The 25611-nt window shown below is 51.9% G+C and overlaps 3 protein-coding genes across 4 annotated transcripts; 2 read left to right on the top strand and 1 right to left on the bottom strand.

The window, feature by feature from the left end:
• SKIV2L (Ski2 like RNA helicase) lies at window positions 1–9849 on the top strand. Of its 2 annotated transcripts, XM_040988400.1 has the most exons (28): window positions 1–121; window positions 199–302; window positions 1127–1236; window positions 1338–1455; window positions 1544–1658; window positions 1741–1815; window positions 2076–2129; window positions 2226–2416; window positions 2557–2685; window positions 2902–3047; window positions 3416–3562; window positions 3664–3748; window positions 3886–3992; window positions 4271–4417; window positions 4491–4587; window positions 4769–4981; window positions 5098–5208; window positions 6500–6730; window positions 7046–7183; window positions 7320–7457; window positions 7580–7684; window positions 7907–8054; window positions 8151–8277; window positions 8486–8696; window positions 8825–8935; window positions 9017–9235; window positions 9374–9514; window positions 9609–9849. In XM_040988400.1, the coding sequence occupies exons 1-28, from the start codon at window positions 100–102 to the stop codon at window positions 9807–9809; spliced, it is 3741 nt and encodes a 1246-aa protein (XP_040844334.1). In that variant the 5' UTR covers window positions 1–99; the 3' UTR covers window positions 9810–9849. The 2 variants fall into 2 exon arrangements, with proteins under 2 accessions (XP_040844334.1, XP_040844335.1); XM_040988401.1 differs by lacking the exons at window positions 1–121; window positions 199–302; window positions 1127–1236 and having other exon boundaries at window positions 1366–1455; window positions 1522–1658.
• Window positions 9850–9912: 63 nt separating this feature from the next.
• DXO (decapping exoribonuclease) lies at window positions 9913–12447 on the bottom strand. Its single transcript, XM_040988403.1, has 7 exons — window positions 12277–12447; window positions 11689–12050; window positions 10995–11230; window positions 10687–10906; window positions 10431–10566; window positions 10201–10295; window positions 9913–10116 (listed from the first exon to the last, which is right to left on the bottom strand). Exons 2-7 carry the CDS (start codon window positions 12042–12044, stop codon window positions 9966–9968), a joined length of 1194 nt encoding a protein of 397 aa, XP_040844337.1. The 5' UTR covers window positions 12045–12050; window positions 12277–12447; the 3' UTR covers window positions 9913–9965.
• A 237-nt stretch (window positions 12448–12684) lies between these two features.
• On the top strand, window positions 12685–23756 carry STK19 (serine/threonine kinase 19). The gene is made up of 7 exons (XM_040988406.1): window positions 12685–12845; window positions 12934–13070; window positions 21358–21453; window positions 21628–21767; window positions 22823–22920; window positions 23002–23149; window positions 23356–23756. The coding sequence occupies exons 1-7, from the start codon at window positions 12746–12748 to the stop codon at window positions 23399–23401; spliced, it is 765 nt and encodes a 254-aa protein (XP_040844340.1). The 5' UTR covers window positions 12685–12745; the 3' UTR covers window positions 23402–23756.
• Window positions 23757–25611: the final 1855 nt, after the last annotated feature.

Below are 25611 nucleotides of genomic sequence, written 5' to 3' on the forward strand. Positions count from 1 at the left end.
CCGGAAATGCTGTCAACTTCCGCCCATTCCGGGGCGGGACTTACTTCGCGGCTAATCCACTACACTTCCGGGCTGCTGGGCCGCTGAGGTGGCTCCAGGATGATGGAGACAGAGCGTCTAGGTGAGGGGCAGGGGGTGGAACGGCGTAGTGGACGGGGAATAACCTCTGACTCCTGACTTCTCCCTTTTCCCCCGTAGTGCTGCCTCCCTTAGATCCGCTGGACCTGCCCCTTCGGGCCGTGGAACTGGGATGCACTGGGCGTTGGGAGCTGCTGAACGCGCCTGGAGCTCCAGAGAGCACCGTGAGTGACTGTTGGCGCTAACCTTTGACCCGCATGGAGTGTAAACCATCTCTTTTCTCTATACTGGCCCCTGTCATCCAGCCCTACTCACAGCTGGACAGTCCCCAGCCCAGAGGACCTGCGATGGGGCAGAGATGAGGGCAGGGAGACTGGGATACCCTTGGCTCCTTCGAGTGTGTCTTTTCTCCTTGGGACAGCCCTCTGTTGTCTGCAAGTGCCCTGGCTTGTGTCGGTGGCTCCTCATCCTTAGAACCCCTTGAACTCCATGATTCTGCAATTTCAGTGTGCTTCACCACCCACAGATCAGCTTGTGATTCAGGAAGCCAGAATCTGTATTATTAACTATTGCTCCAGGGAATGTAGTAGCAGGTGTTTTCTTTGGTAACCTTTGGGAAATATTGTATCAGCCTGATTTATTTTTTTTATTGGAAAGACAGATTTACAGAGAGAGAAGAAAAGAGAAAGATCTTCTATTCATTGGTTCACTTCCCAAATGGCCACAAAGGCCGGAACTAGGCCAATCCAAAGCCAGGAGCCAGGAGCTTCTTCTGGTCTCCCACATGGGTGCAGGATCCCAAGGACTTGAGCCATCATGCTGCTTTCTCAGACCACAAGCAGGGAGCTGAATCAGAAGTGGAGTAGCTGGGGCACAAACCGGCACCCATATGGGATGCTGGTACTTGTAGGAAGATTAGCCAGTTGAACCATCATGCCAGCCCCTTCAGCCTGTTTCAGCCTGTTATTTCCAATGGAAACATCACCTCTCTTGTCTGCGCTCTAGCTCCTTTCCTTAATGAATGCCTCTTTTCTCTCCTGTGTCCCAGCTCCCCCATGGCCTCCCTCCCTGTGCCCCAGATCTGCAGCAGGAGGCGGAGCAGTTGTTTCTGTCCTCCCCAGCCTGGCTGCCTCTGCACGGTGTGGAACACTCAGCCCGGTGAGAGTCTGCAGGGGCCTGGACTTGGGAAATGGGTCCCTGAAGGAATCTGGGACAGGGGAAGAAGAAGACCCTCTCCTTGTCACTTTGTTCTCCTCCAGAAAATGGCAGAGGAAGACAGATCCTTGGTCTCTCCTGACTGCTCTGGGAGCCCCCGTCCCGTCTGACCTACAGGCGCAAAGACATCCAACCACAGGCCAGATCCTGGACTACAAGGAGGTAAGAGGTCGGGGGCCACAAGAAGCGGAGTTGAGAGAGGGGTAGAAGCCAGCTCAGCCTCCCCAGGGCTCTAACTTCTACTCCTCAGGTCCTGCTGGAAAATACGAATCTGTCAGCCACCACATCCTTGTCTCTTCGCCGGCCACCGGGGCCCGTCTCCCAGTCCCTATGGGGGAATCCAACGCAGTACCCCTTCTGGCCAGGTAACTCTTGTGCAGGTAGACAGTGGGAGAGGCTGCCCATCCTGTGTTACTCTTATTCTGTGGATGCTTATCTGCTCCCCAGGTGGGATGGATGAGCCCACCATAACAGATCTGAGCACCCGAGAGGAGGCTGAGGAGGACATAGACTTTGAAAAAGGTGAGGTTGGTTTCCAGGTCCAAGCCCGAAAAAGGAGGTGTATTACTGGGTTGCTGGTGGCATTTCCACGAGCCAGTCAAGAAGAGGCTTCTTATCCATATGGCCCTCTATTGGGAAATTGTCATAACTGACATAGTCATGTGTTATAACCACACATATGCAGTTGTCATAATTGTAACATCCATGCTGTGAGTTCTAAACTTTGCATATATACACTGTACAATAACCTGTGTGCCTGATTCTGTCTCTTGTCCCCTTAGACCTTCTTACTGTTCCGCCTGGCTTCAAGAAAGGCATAGATTTTGCTCCCAAGGGTGAGTTTCAGTTTTGCGGCAGGAGCCTGGGGGAAGTGCTGTGCTTCTGTAGAACAGAAAGACATGACACAGCCCCCCTTCTGCCTTCCTCCACAGATCACCCAGCTCCAGCTGCCGGGTTGCTCAGCCTCAGCCGTCTGCTGGAGCCTCTCGATTTGGGTGTGGGTGATGAAGATGAGAGTGAGACGGTTGGGCAGCCAGGGGGTCCCCCAGGGGACGCCGGGTCAGCCTCTTCCTGCAGTGCTCCCCTGGCCCGAGCAAGCAGCTTGGAGGACCTGGTGATGAAGGTGGGTCATTCTGGGAGGCAGAGGCTGGAGGGAAGGTTGGCTAAACTGAGTTTCAGCAAGAACAGAAACCTCTTTTAGAAGGAGAGGTCACTGACTGCTCTCTAGCCGTGTCTTTATCACACGTATCTTGTCTTTTCCAGGAAGCATCCACAGCTGTATCCCTGCCAGTACCCCCCAAACCTCCACCTCAGGAACAGTGGGCCATCCCTGTGGATGTCACCTCCCCCGTTGGTGATTTCTACCGTCTCATTCCTCAGCCTGCCTTCCAGGTATGGACGCCCGGTCCTCATGTGCTTCTCTGATGTCTTGGCAGCTCAGACCCCGGCCCTGCCTCCCAGCCCACCCTGTCTCCTCTTTCCACCAGAGGCCAGGGACCTTCCTGGCCAGTCTCAGTCCTCAGCCCCAGCCTCGCCTCGCTCTGGCCTTCCCCCACCTCTGCTTTCCCACTTGCCCCCTCAGCCTCTTCCTGTGTTTGTCTCCCACAGTGGGCTTTTGAGCCAGATGTGTTTCAGAAACAGGCCATCCTGCACTTGGAACAGCACAACTCCGTCTTTGTTGCAGCTCACACCTCTGCCGGGAAGACAGTGGTGGCTGAATACGCCATTGCACTGGCCCAGAAACACATGACGCGGTGCGAGTCCTTTCCCCCAGCTACCCTCTCCCGGCCAGCCCTGTTTCCTGTATCTTTTCAAAGTCTCATCTTTTCCCCGCACCTCTGCCCATCTTATCTTAGAATAAGAGGTTTGGGGGAGACAGATGAGGGCCCACAGAAAAATGAGATGGTGTGGAAGCAAGATAGGCCAGAAAAATGGCATGGGTTAGCTGAGAAAGGTGTCAGGGAACAGAGTTTCTCTGGGGTTGTGTTGCAAAGGAGGATCTGAGGGAGACTTGGGTGAAGAAGGAGGGAAGCTGAGTCTTGGGTATGCATCTCGGGGTGGCTCATTGTGGGAGACAAGGGTCCACATAGAGGGAATGGCTGACTTCACATCCCCTCCCCAGTACCATCTACACTTCGCCCATCAAGGCTCTGAGCAACCAGAAGTTCCGGGACTTCCGAAACACATTCGGTGATGTGGGGCTGCTTACTGGGGACGTGCAGCTGCACCCAGAGGCTTCCTGCCTCATCATGACAACAGAGATTCTTCGGTGAGAGAGGGGTGCTCGGCGTGGGAGGGAATGATGGAAAGGTGTGGAGAGTGTGCGTCAAGAGCTTAGGTGGGGACTCAGCCCTCAGCCTTTCTCCGCAGCTCCATGCTCTACAGCGGCTCGGATGTCATCCGGGACCTGGAGTGGGTCATCTTTGATGAGGTCCACTACATCAATGATGCCGAGGTAAGGGGCTTGGTGAGCAGCTGCCCCCTTACACTTCCTGCCTTTGTCTCCCCACATGGAGCCTGTGCCACCTCCCTAGGGCAGAGGGCAGCCCCATCGACACTCGTAGTAACCCCGCCTGCCCTCTCTGTGCCCAGCGTGGGGTCGTGTGGGAGGAGGTGCTCATCATGCTCCCTGACCACGTCTCCATCATCCTTCTGAGTGCCACTGTCCCCAACGCCCTCGAGTTTGCTGACTGGATTGGGTGAGCTGTGTGTCTCAGGATGCTTAGGCAAGGGGCACTTTTGTCATCCTTGGTGGAGCAGTGGGGACAAAGACTCCCACAGCCAGGGGAGTGACCAGGTTTTGGGGGAGAGGGAGGAGAAAGTTGGGGTGGCTACAGGATCCCAGTTAGGGATCTCTTTGCATGCTAGAAATAGGACAGGGACAGCTTACCAAGTGAAGTCAGAGGGGGCAGGGAAGGTGGTGAGTATGTGTGTTCTCATCTGTGCTCACACCCTGACCCTCGGCCTGCTCCTTCAGGCGACTGAAGCGTCGCCAGATCTACGTGATCAGCACCGTTGCCCGGCCTGTGCCCCTGGAGCACTACCTCTTCACAGGAAATAGCCCAAAGACACAGGGTGAGCTCTTCCTGCTGCTGGACTCGCGAGGAGCCTTCCACACACAGGGGTAAGCCCAGAACTGGGGCGTGGTGGGGCTGGGCCCTTGGCTGGGTGTGATGGCCATCCTTCCCACACTTCAGGTACTATGCCGCTGTGGAGGCCAAGAAGGAGAGGATGAGCAAGCACGCCCAGACCTTCGGGGCCAAGCAGCCCACACACCAGGGGGGGCCTGCGCAGGTGAGTCCTGGGAGGGCTTTATACCTGCCAAGTCCTGATTCTCCCCAGCCTCTGTCTCCTCGTTCCCAGGAGTTTGGCCCTGAGCTTTGAGGGTTTGTCTGTCTTGGTACTTTGTCCCAACCCTCCGCTTCAGTTCCCACTAGTTCAGGTACTCAAGCTCCACCCTTCTATCCTTCCCCAGGACCGTGGAGTGTATCTGTCCCTCCTGGCCTCCCTCCGCGCCCGTGCCCAGCTGCCCGTGGTGGTGTTCACCTTCTCCCGGGGCCGTTGTGACGAGCAGGCCTCAGGCCTCACCTCTCTTGATCTCACAACAAGTTCAGAGAAGAGTGAGATTCATCTCTTCCTGCAGCGCTGCCTTGCTCGTCTTCGTGGCTCTGACCGGCAGCTGCCCCAGGTGTGTGTGTGTGTGTGTTTGTGCGCGTGCGCACACACGTGCTTGTGCACATGCACCAGGAGACCGGTGGGACTAAGGTGTTCTGAGACCCCCGCCGTGGCCCTGCCCCCTCCCAGGTCCTGCACATGTCTGAGCTCCTGCACCGCGGCCTGGGTGTGCACCACAGCGGGATCCTGCCCATCCTCAAGGAGATTGTGGAGATGCTCTTCAGCCGCGGCCTGGTCAAGGTGAGCGGAGGCAGACATCTAGAAGGATTGATGCCAGGGTTAAGAACTTGGGTTCTCAATTCAGACTGCCCCCTGGGTTGCTGTATGACCTCAGGCTAAGTACTTAAGCTCCCTGAACTCTAGGCTTCCCATCTTAAGACAGGGAATTTGTGTTTTTGTTTTTAAAGATTTATTTATTTTTATTAGAAAGTCAGATATATATAAAGGAGGAGAGATAGAGAGAAATATCTTCTGTGCCATGATTCACTCCCCAAGTGACCGCAGTGGCCGGTGCTGCGCTGATCTGAAGCCAGGAGCTCTTCTGGGTCTCCCATGTGGATGCAGGGTCATAAGGCTTTGGGCCGTCCTTGACTGCATTCCCAGGCCACAAGCAGGGAGCTGGATGGGAAGCGAGGCTGCTGGGATTAGAACCAGCTCCCATATGGGATCCCAGTGAGTTTGAAGCAAAGACTTTAGCCACTAGGCCACGCTGCCAGGACTGGCACTCTCATTCTTATCTCTCTTTGTCTCCCTGCCTCTCAAATAATTTTTAAAAATTAAGTGCAAGTTGAAATACTAATGAAACACAGCTTTACAGTGATTAGACTGATGAAATATAGGAAGCTGGTCAATGGCAAGAGTTCCCAGAGACGAAAAGGGACTGAAGGATTCTCAGAATCACGTAAAGGGATAATGTGTTTGGAGTTACTCCTTGCATTGTTCATTTGGGGAATGAGAACAACATACGAGGATAAAGGAGAAAAATATTGGTAGCTTTGTGAAGAAAATGATACTATCTACCCTGTAGACTTGCAAAGAGAATTCTTTCTTTCTTTTTTTTTTTTTACATTTCACTTACTTCTTTGAAAAACAGTGTTAAAGAGGAAGACACACACACAGATCTTCCATCTGCTGGTTCGCTCCCTAGATAGCTACAACAGCCAGCACTGAGCCAGACCTAAGCCAAGAACGTGGCATTCCATATGGGTCTCCCACCTGGATGGCCCGGGCCCAAGCACTTGGGCCATGTTCTGCTGCTTTCCCAGGGTCATCAGCAGGGAGTTGTATGAAAAGTGGGGCAGCCAGGAATCAAACCAGCATTTCCATCGGATGTTGGCATCACAGGCTGTAGCTTAACCCACTGAGCCACTATGCTTATCTCTGTGCTTACCTGGAGAATGAAATGAGATGCTGCAGATAACGGCCTAGGACCACCTGAAGCCTGTTTAGATTTGTCTTCAAAGCAAAGAGGGCCCGACCAGGCCTAGGGTGAGTGTGGCTCTCAGCTGATGTCTCTTCCCCTCTGGCCCAGGTTCTGTTTGCCACGGAGACCTTTGCCATGGGCGTCAACATGCCAGCCCGGACAGTGGTGTTTGACTCCATGCGCAAACATGATGGCTCCACCTTCCGGGACCTGCTCCCCGGGGAGTACGTGCAGATGGCTGGCCGCGCGGGCCGGAGGGGCCTGGACCCGACGGGCACCGTCATCCTGCTCTGCAAGGGCCGGGTGCCTGAGATGGCAGACCTGCACCGCATGATGATGGTGAGTGGGACCTGCTGGATCCTCTCTCTCCCTGCCCTCTCCTTTGCTCCTCACCGTTGACTTTTTTCCCTGAGAGAAGCCCAGGTACAAATGGGCAGATCCAAGGCTGAGGTTGGGTCCTGTCTAAATGCTTCTGGGTCTCTTTCCACTGTGAATATGGAGTTAGCTGGGGCCTTTGAGTTCCCTTTGTATTCCCTTGTGTTATAGAGGCAGTGAGCACGGCATTTGTCTAAGGCCCCATGACAGCAGAGCCAGCCACTGGCTGGGGTGCGTGTCGTCCCACCTCGGTCTCAGGCTTTTCTGACACATCTCTAGGGGAAGCCATCCCAGCTGCAGTCTCAGTTCCGTCTCACGTACACCATGATCCTCAACCTGCTGCGGGTGGATGCCCTCAGGGTGGAGGACATGATGAAGAGGAGCTTCTCAGAATTTCCATCCCGCAAGGACAGCAAGGTGAGGAGGACAAGTCCACCAACTTAGTGGCAGGTCAGGTCAAGCCAGAATGGAAAGTGGTGGGCAACCAGAGACCAGCAGTGTTTAGGTGAGGGTCTGGAGGCTTGTCTCACAGTCTCCCTTGGCTTCTGCCCAGGCCCATGAACAGACTCTGGATGAACTGAGCAAACAGCTGGGGGCCTTAGAGGAGCCTGACGTGACTGGCCAGCTGGTAGACCTGCCCGAATATTACAGCTGGGGGGAGGAACTGACAGAGATCCGGAATATGATCCAGGTAAGGAGTATGTGTGTAAGTGCTGGGGGAACATGGGGAAGGGAGAAAGAATGGATTGGCCGGGTTCTCCTGAATTAGTTCCGGTGTCCCTCCCTGTGATGCTTCCTCTATGTCCCCTGCAGCGGCGCATCATGGAGTCCGTGAGTGGGCTGAAATCTCTCTCGGTGGGACGGGTGGTGGTTGTGAAGAACCAGGAGCATCACAGTGCCCTGGGTGTGATCCTGCAGGTGAGAACTGTGGGAATCTGGACCTGGAAGCCCCATTTGGGGGCAGGTCACAGCACCACGGTGCTCTGGTTTCCCTTCCGCATCCCCTCCAACACTTCCTCGGATCTCAAATATCTGCCTGCCTGGCTGGGTCGCCCCCTCAGCCCACGGGCTCTGTGCGGTTGCTCCCCGATCCTTGCTGTTTTGTGCTGCTGCTCACCTCCCCGGTTCTGGCTTCCCCAGGTCTCCTCCAACTCCAGCAGCAGAGTCTTCACAACCTTGGTCTTGTGTGATAAGCCCACGTCACAGGAGCCGCAGGACAGAGGGCCAGCCCCTCCAGATGTGCCATACCCCGATGACCTCGTGGGATTTAAGCTATTTCTACCTGAAGGTGTGAGTGAGGCGTATGTCTGGCTTCCTGGTGGCTGTGTAAGCAGAATACCCGTGTTCATGGCAAGTGCTGACCTACTTTTCCCCTTGTTCACAGGGCCCTGTGACCACACTGTGGCCAAGCTCCACTCAGGAGATATAGCTGCCATCACCACCAAGGTGCTCCGGGTGAATGGGGAGAAGATCTTGGAAGACTTCAGCAGGAGGCAGCAACCGAAATTCAAGTCAGATGCTGGGCAGAGTGTATCATGGGGGAGGGGCATAGATACTGGGCAGGGTGTTTCATATTGGCAAGGGGGCGTAAAGGGAGGTGACTTTCCTAGTCTGAACAAGGGGAGGTAGTGGGGGGCCTCTCCCCAGCCAGAGGGTGGAGGGCTGCTATGGGAAAGACTTGACTCTCATCCCAGATCTCAAGGCCCACTCCATCTCCAGGAAGGATCCTCCCCTCGCAGCTGTGACCACTGCTGTCCAGGAGCTGCTGCGTCTGGCTCAGGCCTACCCAGCAGGGCCCCCAACCCTGGATCCTGTAAATGACCTACAGCTCAAGGATGTCTCAGTGGTAGAAGGGGGGCTACGGGCACGCAAGCTGGAGGAGCTGATCCAGGGGGCTCAGTGTGTGCACAGCCCCCGTTTTCCTGCCCAGGTAGGGTATCAGCTACCATGCTGGGAAGAGGCTTTTCTTCTTGTCCCCTGCCCCGACCTCAGCCCTCGTCCTCAGCACGCTGCTGAGGGGCCGAAGCGCTGAGGGGCCCCTGCTGTGGCTCTCCACAGTACCTGAAGCTGCACGAGCGCACACAGATCCAGAAGGAGATGGAGCGGCTACGCTTCCTGCTGTCTGACCAGTCACTGCTGCTGCTCCCCGAATACCACCAGCGCGTTGAGGTGGGGGAGGCAGGACCGGGACCGGGTCCCAGGTGGGGGGAGAACAGCAGGCCCCCCCAACACCTGTGCCCTTTCTGACAGGTGTTGCGCACCCTGGGTTATGTGGATGAGGTGGGCACTGTGAAGCTGGCGGGCCGGGTGGCCTGTGCCATGAGTAGCCACGAGCTGCTGCTCACTGAGCTCCTGTTTGACAACGCCCTGAGTGCCCTGCGGCCAGAGGAGATTGCAGCGCTTCTCTCTGGCCTTGTCTGCCAGAGCCCCGGGGACCCTGGGGACCAGCTCCCTAATACTCTGAAGCAGGTAGGGGATACTACTGCCTCTGCATTTCCCAGGTGACTCCCTCCAATCCCATGAGTTCTTTGGAGTAGGGGTCCTTGATCTTGGTGATCCCAGCCCTGGAGCAGGGAGGCAGGCCTTACCCTTTCTTCCTCCATGCAGGGTATGGAACGTGTCCAGTCTGTGGCCAAGAGGATTGGTGAGGTCCAGGTGGCCTGTGGCCTAAACCAGACGGTGGAGGAATTTGTGGGAGAGCTGAATTTTGGACTGGTTGAGGTTGTGTACGAGTGGGCCCGGGGCATGGTGAGTACCTTGGCTGTGGGGTTTTGCAAGTGGCTGAATGGGGCAAGGCTGTCCAGGCCTAGCACACTGAGTCTTCATTTTGTTCTCCCCACAGCCCTTCTCTGAGTTGGCAGGGCTCTCTGGGACCCCCGAGGGCCTCGTGGTCCGCTGCATCCAGCGCCTGGCTGAAATGTGTCGTTCCCTGCGTGGGGCAGCCCGCCTGGTAGGGGAGCCTGTGCTAGGTGCTAAGATGGAGACAGCAGCCACGCTGCTTCGGCGGGACATTGTCTTCGCAGCCAGCCTCTACACCCAGTGAATGACCCCTTATAAAGGTAGAATAAAAACAGCAAACCACACGAGGTGTGTGCGAAGTGTTGGGAAGGGAGCACTGAGCTCAGCCAGTGCAGCAGGGAGAAACATTTTAGAAATACACCTTTATTATCTGTATAGACAGGCCAGCGCCTCTGAAGCATTAGTCCTTGGGGGAAGGTGTCTTGGGGGGTGGTGGGAAGTCCTGGGTCATGGCTTCCACATACCACGTGGGCAAGAAGGCATAGGGTGCGTCTTGATGTACCGACACAGTGACTGGGCCACCAGGCTCCCAGGAGAAGAGGTGGACAAGCCTGGATGGACACAGAAACATGGGTTGAGGGCTGGAGACTGGGCCCCTGGGATGTAGGGAAGATGGATGGAACTGATTGCCTCACCTGGGGTCATCCTGGGTGACTGTGCTCTGGGCAAAGCTAAGGAAGGCAGCACAGAAGTTCATGCACACAGAGGGGTTCCAGCCGTCACGGTCATTCTGCAGTGGGTAGAAGAGAAGGCAGAAGACAGGCAGTGAGAGTGGAGAGACGGGGAGGGAAACCCCAGCCCTGTCTGGTGGACTTGTGGTGTTGATACCAGGGGACACAGGTCAGAGCTGACGCCACTGCCTTACCCTGACGAATTCAAACATCTCCATGGTAGGGAAGGTCTTGAGTGAACAGACCACCCCCTCTGGGTTACGGAAGCCAGCAACAACGTTGGGGACCCCTGGGAGGAACGACTGAGCCCACCATTTCAGGAGCTTGTGTCTGCCGGGAAAGAAAGGAGTCAGCAAAACCCCTCCTCCATTCTGTCCTCACCCCCGGGCCTCAACCTCCTCCCCAAGTTCCTTTCCCAACTGTGAATTTGAGGCAGCCTTGGTCATGAACCTGTAGAAGCTCTTCCACTGGCCGGGGCTGTGCATCTCCTTGGAGGTCTTGAGCTCCACGTAGCAGGCCGGAGGCTGTGGGGATGAGGCCTGGGGGTCTGTGCAGTCCACCTCCCCCGAAAAGAGCAGAGGGTGGTTTCCCAGCCGACTGCGTAGCACCGAGCAGAAGGCCACGTTGGTGTTAACCTCCCCGGAGGGGTCTGGGGAGCTTCCAGGTTTGTCTGCACAAGAAGAGAGGCGACTGCAGGGCTGGGAGCTGTCAACCCCTGAGGAGGGAGAAAGCGAGCCACAGGAGGGGGCAACTCTCACCTGCACACATGAACTGCTCAAACTTGTACCCCATGTACATGAGCTCCCGGAGGAGGGGCGGCCGAGCAAGCCTCTGAGCCCGCGCAGCCGGGGTCTCTACCTCACTCAGGTACAGTGTCCCCTGGAACCGGGAGGCTGCCAGCTGCCAGCCTTCTTGCCGCTCATATGGTGTGGTCAGCAGTTTTGTCAGGTGCCCCCGCCACGTCACAACAGCCCCTGCCAGCCAGCCTGGACCCCTGAAAAGGAGGAGTTGAGGGGCTGATGTGGCACAGCACGTTAAGCTGCTACCCATGGCACCAACATTGCATATAAGGGCCAGTTCAAGTCTAGCTGCTCCACTTCCAGTCCAGCTCTGCTAATGCACCTGGGAAAGCACTGGATGATGGGCCCAAGCACTTGGGATTACTGCTAGCTATGTGGGAGACCCAGATGGAATCTGGGGCTTTGGCCTGGTGCGTTGTAGCCACAGGAGAGTGGGAGTGAACCAGCAAGTTGAAGAGCTCACTCTGTCTCCTCTCTATAACTGCATTCCAATTTTTTTTTTTTAAAAAAAGGATCTAGCTAAGGCTCTGGCACAAGCACTAGCTCAGACAGCTCTTAGAGCACAGCTTAAGGTCCCACTCCAGCACAGCCTCGCTCTCTTTCAGAGGGAGGTGCAGATCTCTGGATGTACTGCGTGCTCTGCTTCGCTCACCCCTCCAGCTTGCCTCTGTGCTCCAGCAGCCAGCGTAGCAGGTGGTCCAGGCCCTCCCGGACCTCCTCGTCCCGGGGCTGGTAGCGATCAGGGTATCCATCCCTGAGGTCAAAGTCAGGGCCCGGGCCATTGACGGGGGGCGGGCTGTAATAGCGCAGTGCTCGGGCATCCCCGTGGTACTGGCGCTGTGCATCCAGGGAGAAGCAGCCCAGCTGGGAAGGGCGCCTGTAGAAGGGGAAGGGCCCCGAGTAGAGGGCGGGGTCTGTCGGTAGTGATGGGGCTCCGCGGGGGAGTTTTCTCCGGGGCTCAGCGACTTCTATCTTCCCAGGGGCTCTCTTGGTTCCTCTGGGCTCCATGGAGTCCTGGGAGCAGAAGGGAGAGGAAGGACAGTTTGCATTTTACACAGGAGGTCTGAAGAAGGGTGACTGGATTCTGGCCTTCAATCAGGCAGACTCGGCGTCCAATACAACCAGAGACAAAAGCTCACGCTGCGTCCTCCAGCCCTCAGATCTAATAAACCCAAGTTCCGCCTCCATGAAAGATCTGGACATCTCAAAGGTCCACCTCCAACCCCACCTGGACATCTACCTCCGCCGGGCTATGACGTCAGGGCAGGCATGTCAGAAGTCAAAAGGGGATGCGGTGGGCGCCCGCTTCCGATGATGCAATCATTCAGCGCCAGCACCGGGCAACCCCCCTCAGGGGTGGGGGAGCGGCGAGCTTGGCCAGGGGAGGTAGAGCCCAACGTGGCCACCCGCGCCTCTCCACGCCGCCCCCGGGGACCCGGACGTGAGGGCTGTGTGTGGGAGCCAATCAGCGGCATCATGGGGTAGGAGGCGGAACTAACAGCCGCACTGCCCCTCCTCTTGCCCCGCCCAACAGGGAGCCAGAGACTGGGGAGGCCTCTGTCGTCATCACATCGCGGCACTTGCTTAAGTCACATGATTTCCAAAGAGGGACACCCAGCCATGTACGTCATCACTTTGCACCGGAAAACCCTATTTTCAAGTTCTCTTCCCTCTCCACTGCTTTCTCAGATACCATAGAATCCTAGGATATGAGCCTGAAGAGGCGGCGGCTAATCCCGGATAATTTTGGATTGAAGAGGCGACGGGAGCGAGGGCCTGTAAACGCGGATCCTCTGAGGGGCGAGTCAGGTAACCATGGCGACCTCGGGGCGGGGCTGATCCCCTTCCCTGGTCCCGCGTCCCCTTCCCGCGTCCCTGACCCGACCTCTCCGTCCAGGGTCGGCGCGCGAGGCGGTGGCCCAGCTGGTGCAGCTGTTCCCGCGAGCCCTGTTCGAGGATGCGCTCCCGCCGATCGTGCTGAGGAGCCAAGTGTACAGCCTGCTGCCCGACAGGACGGCGGCCGACCGGCAGCTGGTGAGGGGCGTCGGAGCCACGCAGCCGCTCGGACACTGAGCAAGCACTGTGCCAGGCCCCGGGGTGCCACGCAGATGGCTGCAAACGCTGCGCAGAGACCCTCGGGCACCGTGGGGATGGGAGGGCGAGGCTTGGGGGAAACGGCTCCATCGATGGGCTGGCCCTGCAGGAGGCTGGCTGGGAGGAAAGGGTGGACCAGGCTGGCAGGTTAGGCAGGTGGCACAGCCAAGAACTGGAAAAAGCTAGAGGCAGGGCTGTGTGGGAAGGGAGGACAGCCCAGCAGCCCAAGTCTTCCAGAAAACTCCGTTGTTCCAGATGACAGACCCACTGGATCGTTTAGCAGTTGGTGGGGGGCCAGATGGTGAGTTTCTTTAGCATGAGTTGAGCTGGAGGTGCTTGTGGAGCATCCGAAGGCAAATGTTGTAGACATTTGAGTATGAAGGTTCGAGAGAGTTGTGAGTCAGTGTTACAGAATTAAATGTCACAGGGTAGCATGGTGGCTGCACAGACTAATCCTCCAATTGCAAGCAGCAGGATCCCAAATGGGTGCTGGTTCATGTCCTGGCTGCTCTGCATTTTTGTGTCTACGTTTTTGAACTGCTGCCTTAAGTGATTTTTATTGAGATCCGTTGATAGAAGAAAGCAGGAGCTGACACTGTAGCTTAGCGGCCTAGTGTTCCACCTGTGAGTCCCGGCATCCCGTATGGGCGCTGATTCAATTAGCAGCAACTCACTTCCCATCCAGCACCCTGCATATGGCCTGGGAAGACAGTGGAGGATGGCTCAAGTCCTTGGGCCTCTGCACCCATATGGGGGACCTGGAAAAGCTCCTGGCTTGAGATCGGTTCACCTCGGCTGTAGTAGCCAGTGGGGAGTGAACCAATGGACAGAAGACCCACCCCCGTCCTCTGTAAAATCTGTCTTCTGAATAAAAATAAATCTTAAAAAAAAGAAGAAACAAAACAACAACAACAAAAAAAACAGAAGTAGAGGAAGAGGAGTCTGAAAGAGACTAAGAAGGAATTGCTGAATTGAAACCAAGAAGTCTATTAAGTAAGACTTTCTGAATAACTAAAAAAAAGTATGATTTTCAACAAAGTGGGAGTAATTGTTCGTGTTAGCATCTGTGATTCAAGGCGGTGTTCTGTGAAGAGTCAAGTAAAAGACTGAAATCTCCACTGGCTTTAGCAGGTAGAGGGTTAACGACAATCTGTCATGAAAAGGGAAAAAGAAGCAGAAGACAGGCTGGCTGTAATTTCACAAGAGGAGACAAGGCGATGGAACATTACTTGAAGATTATATAAAAAAAAACCAAAGGTGGCTTTTAGTGTATTGGTATTTACATTTTCTAAGTTATATACATACAAAATAAACATATCTGCACAACTTAAAGAATGCTTGTAGAAACCACCAATGGGGAACGTTGTACCTGTAGGCTGCCACCCAGTAGGGGAGCGTCAGGGACCCCTAAAATCCCAAGACCCTTCCTCACACCTTTGGTGTCTCTCCCGGCTCTCTTCCAGATGGTGCTTTCCCCTTCCCTCTTTCCACAACTCACCCATCACTTCACAAATAAAGCTTCTCTGTCCGCAGCTGCGGAGAAAAAGAGGAAGAAGAAAAATGCTTGTAAAGCATTTAACTGTTGTCTAAATAGAGCGTGGTCAAAATCCCACGTTATGTTCCTCTAACAGAACGTCCTGTGTGTTGGGAGCCCACTGCTACTCCCGACTGCTGGGATGATTGTTTCTTTTCTTTCTGTCACCTACCTACACATTCTGAAACAGCAAAATTTAAGATCATCCATTTTGAAATCATTGCATGTGCTATAGTCTGTGCTGCTAAAACAGAATAACAGCCTGGGCCATTTGAGAAAGGAATTTAGCTTTTTGTTTGTTTGTTTGTTTGTTTAAGAGTAGGGACCAGGGTTCCATGCTAGTCAAACTCTTGCTGTAGCTTTGTGCCTCTTCTTCCTTTTTTTTTTTTTTTTCTTTAAGATTATTTTTATTGCAAAGTCACACATACAGAGAGAAGAGACAGAGAGGAAGATCTTCCATCCATTGATTCACTCCCTAAGCGGCCACAACAGCTGGAGCTTAGCAGGGTCCCAGAGCATTGGGCCATCCTCGACTGCTTTCCCAGGCCACAAGCAGGGAGCTGGATGGGAAGTGGGGCTGCCGGGATTAGAACCAGCGCCCATATGAGATCCTGGCGTGTTCAAGGCAAGGACCTTAGCTAATAGGCCACGCCGCCGGGCCCTGAATTTTATTTTAAAGGCAGATTTACAAAGAGGAGAGAGAGACATCTCTGCTGGTTCACTTTCCAAAGGGCCACAATGGCTGGAATTAAGGCAATCCAAAGCCAGAAGCCTCTTCCCATGTGAGTGCAGGGTCCAAGGACTTGAGCCATCCGTTGCTGCCTTCCTAGGCTATAACAGGGAGCTGGATTAGAAATAGTTTGAACACAAACCAGTGTCCATATGGGATGACAACACTGCAGGTGGAGGCTTAGCCTCCTATGCCACAATGCAGTTCTTCCCCCCCCCCCACCCGCCTCGACACCCCTGGGGTTTAAATTCTAATCATTGAACGTTGGAGGCATGTAACCTTTTTGATTCCATAGCAGTTTGCCTCTGAATGAAAAACCCCATTGAATCATACCCATATCTGAATTAGATGACAGTACTCTATGCTTTGAATATGTGCAAGTTAACAATCTTCTAGTTATTGGGATGGCACGAATGTATTGTACGTGTGAGAAGCATATAAATTTGTCAGGCTGGATATCCCTGTGAAATTTAAATGTTGGAGCCTAATACCCAGTACAATGGTGTTAAAGAGGTGGGATTCTTCGAGAAATGATCAAATCATAAGGGCTCTGCCCTCAGGAATGGTGTTAGTGCCTTTTTTTAGACGTATTTAATTTTATTTCAAATAGTTAGAAGAAAGGGGGGCCTGGTGTAGTAGCCTAGTGGCTAAATCCTCACCTTGCATCATCTGTGACCCCATGCAGGTACTTTTTAATGTCCCCACTGCTCTACTTCCCTTCCAGCTCCCTGCTTGGGGCATGGAGAAGCAGTAGAAAAGAGCCTGAAGCTCTTTTCCCACATGGGAGACCCAGAAGACACTGCTGGCTCTTGGCTTCAGATAGACTCAGCTTCGGCCTTTGAAGTCACTTGGGGAGTAAACCAGAGGATGAAAGATCTTTCTGTTTCTCCTTCTCTCTGTAAATCTGTCTTTCCAATAGAAATCAATCTTTTTTAAAAAAAGTTAGAAAAAGAGAAGAAAAGAGACTTTTTAAGGTTTACATAGTTAAGGTAAAAAGGTTCAAGGGCTTTAGGAAAGTGGATAAATCTGTTATTTCCATATTGTTTCCTTCATGTATCTGAGCTAAAGGGAGTTTTAAGGGAGAAGCCGCACCGAGTTTCCCACCCACCCCACGTCCCGGATGTGGGGCATGCTCCGAGATTCTTGCTCAAGTGGTTTTGGTAGTTCACCAGTTATGAATCGCTGCCCATCTTGCTACTCCAAGCACTATGAGGTCGTTGAGGAATCCACTGATTGACATAGTCCGTCATAGAGTCTCCATTTGCCCAGTATTTCACTGCCAACATATAGCTGAGCTGGTTGATTGACTTGAGAAAGAGATCTTTCCACTGGCTCACTGACCAAATGGTCGCAGCCAGCAGAGCCCAAAGCCAGAAGCTAAGAGCTTCTTCTGTGTCCTCTTTGTGGATGCAGGGACCTCCACACTTAGGCTGTCTTTGCTGCTTCCCCAAGCTATTAGCTCGGAGCTGGAATGGAAGTGGAGCTGCTGGCACCTAAAAGGGATGTTGGCACTGCTGTTGGAGGCTTAGCAGGCTATGCCGCGGCACCAGCCCCAAGTCAGTGGCTTCTTAGAGCGGCCTCCGAGAGCTGCCTGGGATTCCCACCCCTGGTGCCCAGTGAGGCCTTGGCACGTGTCGCCTCCAGGGGATGCTGTGATGATGGATCTGGGAAACAGACACCTAGCCTTCACTAGGAACTATAGACTGTCCAAAATGAGAGAAATTTCTGGTTTTTTGTCAGTTGGTCAGCTTTAGGTGTTTTGTTATAGCAGCAGGAATGGACTCAGATATTGTATTTATTATGTCTTTTTCTTTTGTGTTTATTATGTCTGAAGATTCTTCCAAGTTGTGCAGAGTTGATTCATCTCATAGATCTCTATTATGTGAGGATATCCCAATTTGTCCATTCTAGCGAAATAATTTTTATTTTTCTAACAATTGATACATTTCTTTTTTTATTTTTTTTTAAGATTTATTTACTTTTACTGGGAAGGCAGATATATAGAGAGGAGGAGAGACAGAGAGGAAGATCTTCCATCCCATGGTTCACTTCCCAAGCGGCCACAATGGCTGAAGCTGAGCCAATCCGAAGCCAGGAGCCTCTTCCAGGTCTCCCACGTGGGTGCAGGGTCCCAAGGCTTTGGGCCATCCTTGACTGCTTTCCCAGGCCACAAGCAGGGAGCTGGATGGGAAATGGAGCTGCCAGGATTAGAACTGGCGCCCATAAGAGATCCTGGCATGTTCAAGGTGAGGACCTTAACTGTTATGCTATCACACTGGATCCAATTAATAAATTTCATGTAAATTTTCAAATTCAGTGGCACAAAGTTCGTAACCTCATCTTAGTCTTTGTTAGATCTGTTGTGATGATGTGTTTTTCACCCCTTATATTGCTTATCAGTGGTTTTTCCTTATCACTGCTCGCCAGTGTCAGTAGAACTTACTGAATTTTGATGCTTTTTCAAGTAATCAGTCTTGTTTTTGTTGATTTTTTTAAAAGATTTATTTATTTGTATTGGAAATGCAGATTTATAGAGAAAAGGAGAGACAAAACAATCCTCCATCCACTGGTTCATTCACCAGATGGTCTCAATGGCCAGAGTTGATCCCGTAGGGAGCCAGGAGCCAGGAGCCTCTTCTGGTTCTACCACACGGGTGCAGGGTTCTGAGGCTTCGGGCTGTCCTCCGCTGCTGCCAGTTCATAAGCAGGGAGCTAGATGGAAATGGGACCCGGACCGGCACCCATATGGGCTGCTGCAGCCAGCAGGAGGAGGATAGACTGTTAAGCCAATCTGCCGGTTTTATGTTTATTAAACCTTATTTTTCCATTAATTTCCATTCGTTCTGTTTTACCATATGCATATGATGCTATAGTTTTCCTAGAAATGTTACATGTACACATATATTTTACAAGTTTGGGTTTATATTTTCATTATCCATTAGCTAAAAATATCTTCTAGTCCCTTTTTTGATCTTTTTGTTTGACTCATTGAGTCAATGAGAACTGTATGTTAGGGCGGTGTTGTGGTTAGTGGATTGTGGGTTGTGATGCCAGCATCTGGACCTGAGTGCAAATGTAAATTTTGGCTGCTCCGCTTCTGATCCAGCCTCCTGCTAACTGGCTGTTACGCCTTTTGTGTGGAATTAACCAGCGGCTTGGAAGAGCGCTTTTTTGCTCTGCCATTTGAGTGAATGAATGAAGGAACAAAATGTATGTGATGATTTGCAAACATTTTTTGCATTGTGTTGTTATTATTTGGGGTGTAAAGGACATTGTAACCAGATACTATTTTTCAGTCATTTGGAATTTATTTAGACTAGTTTTGCTTTGTGTTGTGCTTTTGTATGGGCAGTTGTACTAAGTATTCTTTGCTTATTGGAGAAAAATGTGTATTACCTAAGTTACTAGCCTCTTAGTGACTGAAGTTACTAATAATTCTGTTTTTTCACCGATCAGTTTGACTGTTTTCTGTGAACTCACGGGAGTTGGACTGATACACTTCTGTGATTGTGGGTTTGTTGTCTCTTCAGGTATTTCCCCTATTTATCTCTTTCTGGGTTTTAAACTTGCATTCGATCTTTTTTTCTGTCCCTTGTAAGTCTCTTAAATCCTTTGCTATACTTTGTGTGTTTTTGGCTTTCCATATGCATTCTGGTTAGATTTCAATCTGTCTTACAGATCAATAGCATTTTATTTAGCTCTGCCTCAGGCATTAAACCAATCTTCTAAAGTCTTTCTTTCGTTCTTTCTTTTTCTTTCTTTCTTTCTTTTTTTTTTTAATTGGAAAGCCAAATATACTGAGAAAAGGAAAGAGATCTTCTGTCCACTAGTTCACTCCCCAAGTGAACTCTGCAGTGGGTGCAGGGTCTCAAGGCTTTGGGCCCTTCTCTATTGCTTTCTCAAGCCACAAATAGGGAGCTGGATGGGAAGTGGGGCAAATGGGATACAAATTAGTGCCCATATGAGATCCCAGTGCATGCAAGGTGAGGATTTAGTCACTAGGCTATTGCACTAGCTCCTCAAAGACTTAATTTCATTGACTTTATTTTTTCTTTTTGATTTTTTTTTGTGTGTGTGCTTCCTTTTTGTCACTCATGTGTTGGTTACTCAGTGGCACTTTTTTTTTTTCATAGTACTTTAATTTGTTGTTGATGTTGTTGTGGCTGTTCTAACTCATACCAGTTGTTGACCTTGTTTCATTGCCTCTCACTTATGGTAATGTATAGTGATGGAGTACTGGGGTCTATCATATACAGACATGGGGGTACAATGGGACATGCATCCCTGCATCCAGACGAAAGCTGGATTCCCAATGAAACTGTTGGACATGTGTAGACAATGGGATGCTGGGCTCTCTGACATTGTCTGTACCAAGAATGTCAGGGTACAGTTAAATAAGAGACTGATGGAATTATGATTCCTTATGAAGGACTACACTATTATAACAAAATGGGAAAAATCTGAAGAGGGTGGGAGTTTGGGGGTGGAATCTCAGCCTATACAAAATTGTGCTACACAATTCAAAATTCAAAATAAAAATATATTAAAAATGAAAAAAAAAAAGGTTTTTTTTCATTGGAAAGTCAGATATACAGAGAGGAGAGAGAGAGAGAGAGAGAGGAAGATTTTCCATTTGTTGATTCACTCCCCAAGCAACCACATCAGGTGGAGCTGTGCCAATCTGAAGCCAGAGCCCTGAGCCTCGTCTGGGTCTCCCACACGGGTGCAGGGTTCCAAAGCTTTGGGGCATCTTCGACTACTTTCCCAGGCCACAAGCAGGGAGCTGGATGGGAAGTGATGCAGCTGGGACATGAACCAGTGCCTGTATGGGATCCTGGGTGTGCAAGGTGAAAATTTAGCCACTGGGCTATCTTGCTAGTCTCAAGCATTTTTTTTTTAAAATTACCCCCCCCTCCCCTTTATTTTTAAGTTCATTACTTTTTACTGGAAAGGCATAGGCACAGAGAGAAGGAGAGACAGAGAAAGATCTTCCATCCACTGATTCACTCCCCAAGTGGAGTGAATGGCCAAAGCGGAGTTGATCTGAAGCCAGGAGGTAGGAGTTTCTTCCTAATCTCCCATGTGGGTGCAGCGTGCTAAGGCTTTGGGCTGTCCTGGATGGCTTTACCAGGCCACAGGCAAGGTGCTAGATGGGAAGTGGGGCAGGTGGAATACAAACTAGCACCCATATGGGATCCCGGCAGATGCAAAGCAAAGATTTAGCCACTAAGCTACCGTGCTGGGTCCCTCATTGTCTTTTTTGACAATTCCGCTATTGCCTGTCTTTTTTGCATCTATTCTATTACCTGTTTCTTCTAGATTGTGCTGTTGCACTTCCTGTGTCAAGTTTCCGAGTATGACTGGGTCGATTTGCCTACATTAGCAAATGTCCTCTGTCCCATCTCTGTCAGTTCTTGTGAACACTTAGGTATTGTATTAGTGTGATAATTGTATTATCTTGTAAGTACTTTTGCTTACACAGTTTAAGTACAATCTGTTTTCCAACATTTTGGTTGATTTTTAATGAATGGGTACTTTCTTCCTGTATTGTTGCAAAGTCTTGATTTATTTTTTTTTAAACATTTGATTCCATAATCCTCCTACTCACCCCTTGTCTTGATTCCTTGGATACTGTATCTTAACTACTATTTTATCTCAGCGCCTGGCATAGGATTGGCCTCCGAAAGTAGCTACTGATCCATGGAGCACTCACAGGGCGGGTGGACTGCACTCACAGGGCGGGGGGACCGGAGGAAGGGTGGGGGGACCTGAGGAAGGGTGGGGGGACCGGAGGAAGGGTGGGTAACAGGAGGGAAGAGGTTGTTTTGTGATTTGCCTGATTATCTCCCACATAGCAAATCCCCCCTGTGCTGGCAAATAAAACCTCCCTGGGTAAGAGTTGAGCGCACAGCAGAGCCTCTACCCTGACCCTCTTCTTTCCACTCCCATCCCTGTGGAGACAGAAGGAGCTTCAGGAGCAGGGGGAGATCAGAATCATCCAGCTGGGCTTTGACCTGGATGCCCACGGGATTGTCTTCACCGAGGACTACAGGACCAGAGTACGTGTGGCCATGTGTGGGCATCGGGGTCGGTGGGGGGCCAGGGTGGGGCGAGGACAGCCATGGGCAGGGGAGGAAGCTGACCTGGAGGGAAAGCTGAAGAGAGGCGCTGTCTTGGGGAGGTTAGGTCAGGGGAGGGTGGGCCCAGACTTCGTCTCTCTTCTCTGGCTCTAGGTGCTCAAGGCCTGTGATGGCCGACCGTACGCTGGGGCAGTGCACAAGTTTTTGACCTCAGTACTTCCAGTGTGCGGGGACCTCAGTTTCCAGCAGGAACAGATGACTCAGACTTTTGGCTTTCGGGACCCGGAGATCACGTGAGACTTGGGGGCCAGCTGAGTCAGGGGTCTGACATTTCCCAACCTTGCCCTCTCCTTTCTGGGGAACCTTCCAAAAAAGCCCAGTTCTTGTTTTTAATAAATTGACTCAAATTTATACTCCTCCCTGCAGAAGTTGCGGCCTGGAATTCATGAGCTCTGGGCAGCTTCCCAAATGCATTTGGAGCCTGGCAGGAACCATAGATGCCTGATACTCATGTTCAGACTGAGGATAGGGAGTGTTAGGAGCCAGGGTTCTCCTAAATGCCATTTAAAACAAAGACAAAGGCTGAATAGAAACCTAACGTCAAAGGGCTGTATCAGGCTCTGGCCTCCACTTTGTACTTCATGGCGAATGTGACAGCATCATTAAAGTGCTGATCTCATGTTGAGAGACAGATATCGGTGGTAAGATGGGGCAGGAGGGGCTGGCATTTGGTGAAGGATGGAGAGGCTACCTGGGACACCTGCCTCCCACTTGAGTCCTGGCATTGTGCCGATGCCCACCTGGGAGCAGGGTCCTAGGTGATGGCTCACGTAGTTGGGTTCCTGCCACCCACATGGGAGAACTGGATTGAACATGGGCTCTGGCTTCAGCCTGATGCAGCGCCAACTGTTGTGGGTATTTCGAGAAGTAAACCAGCACAAGATCCACGGAAGATCATTCGTTCTCTGTCTCCTTCTGTCTCTGAAATAGAGTAATTTAAAAATAAATAAATAAAAGGAAAAAGATGTGGCAGGAGGCATGCTGAGGTCTTCAAGGACAGTAGCAGGGAAACCCAGGAGATCTGAGTTTCCTGTTGGGGGTAGCCCCGCATGTGCATCAGGGCGTGTGGTCAGAGGGGTTCCTGAAGCAGTGAGTAACAGTAGGTGTTATGGTGAGTAACAGTAGGCAGTGGAGAAGTCCAGGTGGAGGCAGCCAGCAGCGGGTGTGAGCGGAGAGCTGCCACAGGCTGGGGTTTTACTGTCCTGGTTATCCATGTGCCCAGATGTGGGTAAGATGTGAAGGTGATGGTTCTCAGAGCCCAGGCCTCATCTTTCCTGGCCTCCATCAGGCACCTGGTGAATGCTGGAGTCCTCACTGTCCGTGATGCTGGGAGCTGGTGGCTGGCGGTGCCGGGAGCTGGGAAATTCATCAAGTACTTTGTTAAAGGTATTCTTTCTGTAGCTCAGAACACATTTTGGAAGCTAAACAGACCTCTAGACCTTACTCACCTTTCCATATTTCCTCCAGGACGCCAGGCCGTCCTTGGCATGATCCGGAAGGCCAAGTACCGGGAGCTGCTCCTGTCAGAGCTCTTGGGCCGGCGGGCGCCTGCAGCGGTGCGACTTGGCCTGAACTACCACGTACATGACCTTATTGGGGCTGAGCTGGTGGACTGGTGAGTTTTCCCCTCCCCTCCCCTCACCCTGGCCTGTGGCAGATGAGAGCAAGGCAGAATTTGCTCGGCTCATTAGTCCACTAGTGAAGCCTGGTTCTTCTCACGTTCCTCTCTGGAGCCTGGGAATATCCCTTGCTGTGTTCTGAGTTCTCCTCCCACCTCGGGCTTGGACAGCTCACTTCAGCCTTTTTTTTTCTCCTGCACAGTGTTGCCACCACTTCTGGAACTCTCCTCCACCTGCCGGACACGTGAGGATTCTCTTGGTCATTGTGCACTTCCTCAGAGCGGGGAGACAGTGGCCTGGCAGTAATTCCCAAGGGCGATTGAGTCAGGATCACCTTGGAAAAACTTGGGAGCCGGGATGAGTGACAGGCTGTCGTTGATTTAAAGGCTCGATGGGACTGCTGCTGTTTGCTTGGACTCCAGCCCAGTGTGGGGATTTTGTGTAATGCTTCCTCGCCCTTCTGCAAAAATGGGGGCTGGGACTGCTACCCGTCCTGTGAAAGGTGCTAGAAGGTGGGGCTGCTGGGGAGGCTGGAGAAGGGCAGGGTTCCTTTCCCTATGTGTTGAGCTGAAATAAATCCAAATAAAGTACTTCTGCTTGTGACGTTATCTGGACTGTCCTTTATTTAGTGTGACAAGTGTGCCTTAGTGCCTTGTTTGGGGACAGAGGTAAAGCCCAGCTAAAACCTGAGCTTTGCTTCATTGTCAGAGTGGAAAAGGAGTCCTGTTTCTGTTGGTCAGCTTTCCCCACGGGTGGTGAGGGTGCACCTGATCTAAACTTACACCCTGTTAGGACTTCAGAAAGCAAAGCCTGGTATGTTTTAGTTGTGTTGGCACCAGTGAAAGGCAAGTGTCTTAAAAGCTATGCTTGGGGGCAGTGTTGTGGCTTAGCCGTTAAGCTGCCACCTGTAGTGCTGGCATCCCACAGGCACCAGTTTGAATCCCAGCTGCTCCCTGTCCATGCAGCTCCCTGTTAATGCATCTAGAAGCGCAGTAGAGGACAGTCCAAGTTCCTGGATCCCTCCACCCACTTAGCAAACCAGAAGAAGCCCCTGGTTTCCAGCTAGCCTGCCTCCAGCCAATGCAGCCATTTGGGAGAGAACCAGCAGATGGAAGACCTCTATAACTGTGGCCTTCAAATAAATAAGTCTCAAATAAGTAATTAAAAGCCCATCCTTGTTTCATCATGTTACAGCCTGTTGATATCTTTTCTTCTTTTTAAAACTTTATTTATTTTTTGACAGTCTTTACATGGTTAATTAGGGCAAATAGGTTCAAGGGCTACAGGAAAGTAAGACTATTATTTCCACATTCTCTTTTTTTCTGTATCTGCGGTAAGGGGAGAGATAAAGGGAGAAGCCCCACCCAGCCTCCCACCCATCCCAGGTCCCCGATGTGGGGCATGCTCCGAAGGTCTTGCTCAAGTGGTTTTGATAGTTCAACAGTTATGAATTGCTGCCAATCTTGCCACTCCAAGCATGATGTAGCCCACAGGTGTTGTGATGAATCCACTAATTGACATAGTCCACCTTAGAGTCTCTGTTTGCCCAGTTTTTCACTGCCAACACATGGCTGGGGTAGTTGATTGATTTATTCTGTCCTCTGTTGTGGTACCAGGTGTCCTCTGCAGGTTCTGATAGACTGCCAAATCCTCCATGTGCAGCTGATTGTTCTGTCCACTGCTCCATCTGGGCCTCTTAGGAGGCTCGGCTCTGGCACTTACACTCCATGGCAGACCATGAAACCTACATTTTTCTTCATGGCTGGGGTCTGAGTCTGGCAGTTTGATTGGGGTGGTCCCCAAAAAACTTTGTCTGAGGTGATCCCAGACCTGATTCTTGTGTGTACGGTACAGGGCCCGGCACAGTCCATCGCCCCAATCAGCTGGTGGTTGCAATTGCTGGGTCGGTTCTGTTTCCAGTCCTGTCTTCCCACAAACCAATGTGTGTTGTAGTCAAGCCTGATTCTGCCCAGCACACACTTGGCCCTCACATAAACCAGTGGGAGCTGAAATCTAGTCGGAACGACCCACAAGGCCTGCCCCCTGCCCTAGTTCCCGTGCTTGCCAGTATGTACAGCAGACAAGTCCATTCTGTCCCACATATCATTAAGCTCTCATTACATGTCAATAGGCATTGAAGCCTAGTTCAACCCAACCAGCCTGACTATCTAGCCCACACACATGCTGTTGGGTGCCATTCTGTCCAGCCACCCCTGCCCCAGACCTGGTTTTCATGTTCTATAGTGGGAGTGGTAACCCAAAAGGAAGGTGCCCATTATTTCCCTCCTAGGCCACTCCCACTCCTGGATCATGCACTTTCCGGATGGTTCTGCAGTTCAACTTGACAGATTAGCCACCGGTGCCAGCATCTGCTATCTGATGCTGCAGCAAAGCCCAACCAAGCCTCACCCATTCTGCTTTATGTTTGCACCAGCAGGGACAGTCAACCAAGCCTCGC

The sequence above is a fragment of the Ochotona curzoniae genome, unplaced genomic scaffold, assembly GCF_017591425.1.
Source record: "Ochotona curzoniae isolate NIBS_2020 unplaced genomic scaffold, NIBS_Ocur_1.0 contig_4862, whole genome shotgun sequence".
In the NCBI taxonomy this organism is placed as follows: Eukaryota; Metazoa; Chordata; class Mammalia; order Lagomorpha; family Ochotonidae; genus Ochotona; species Ochotona curzoniae.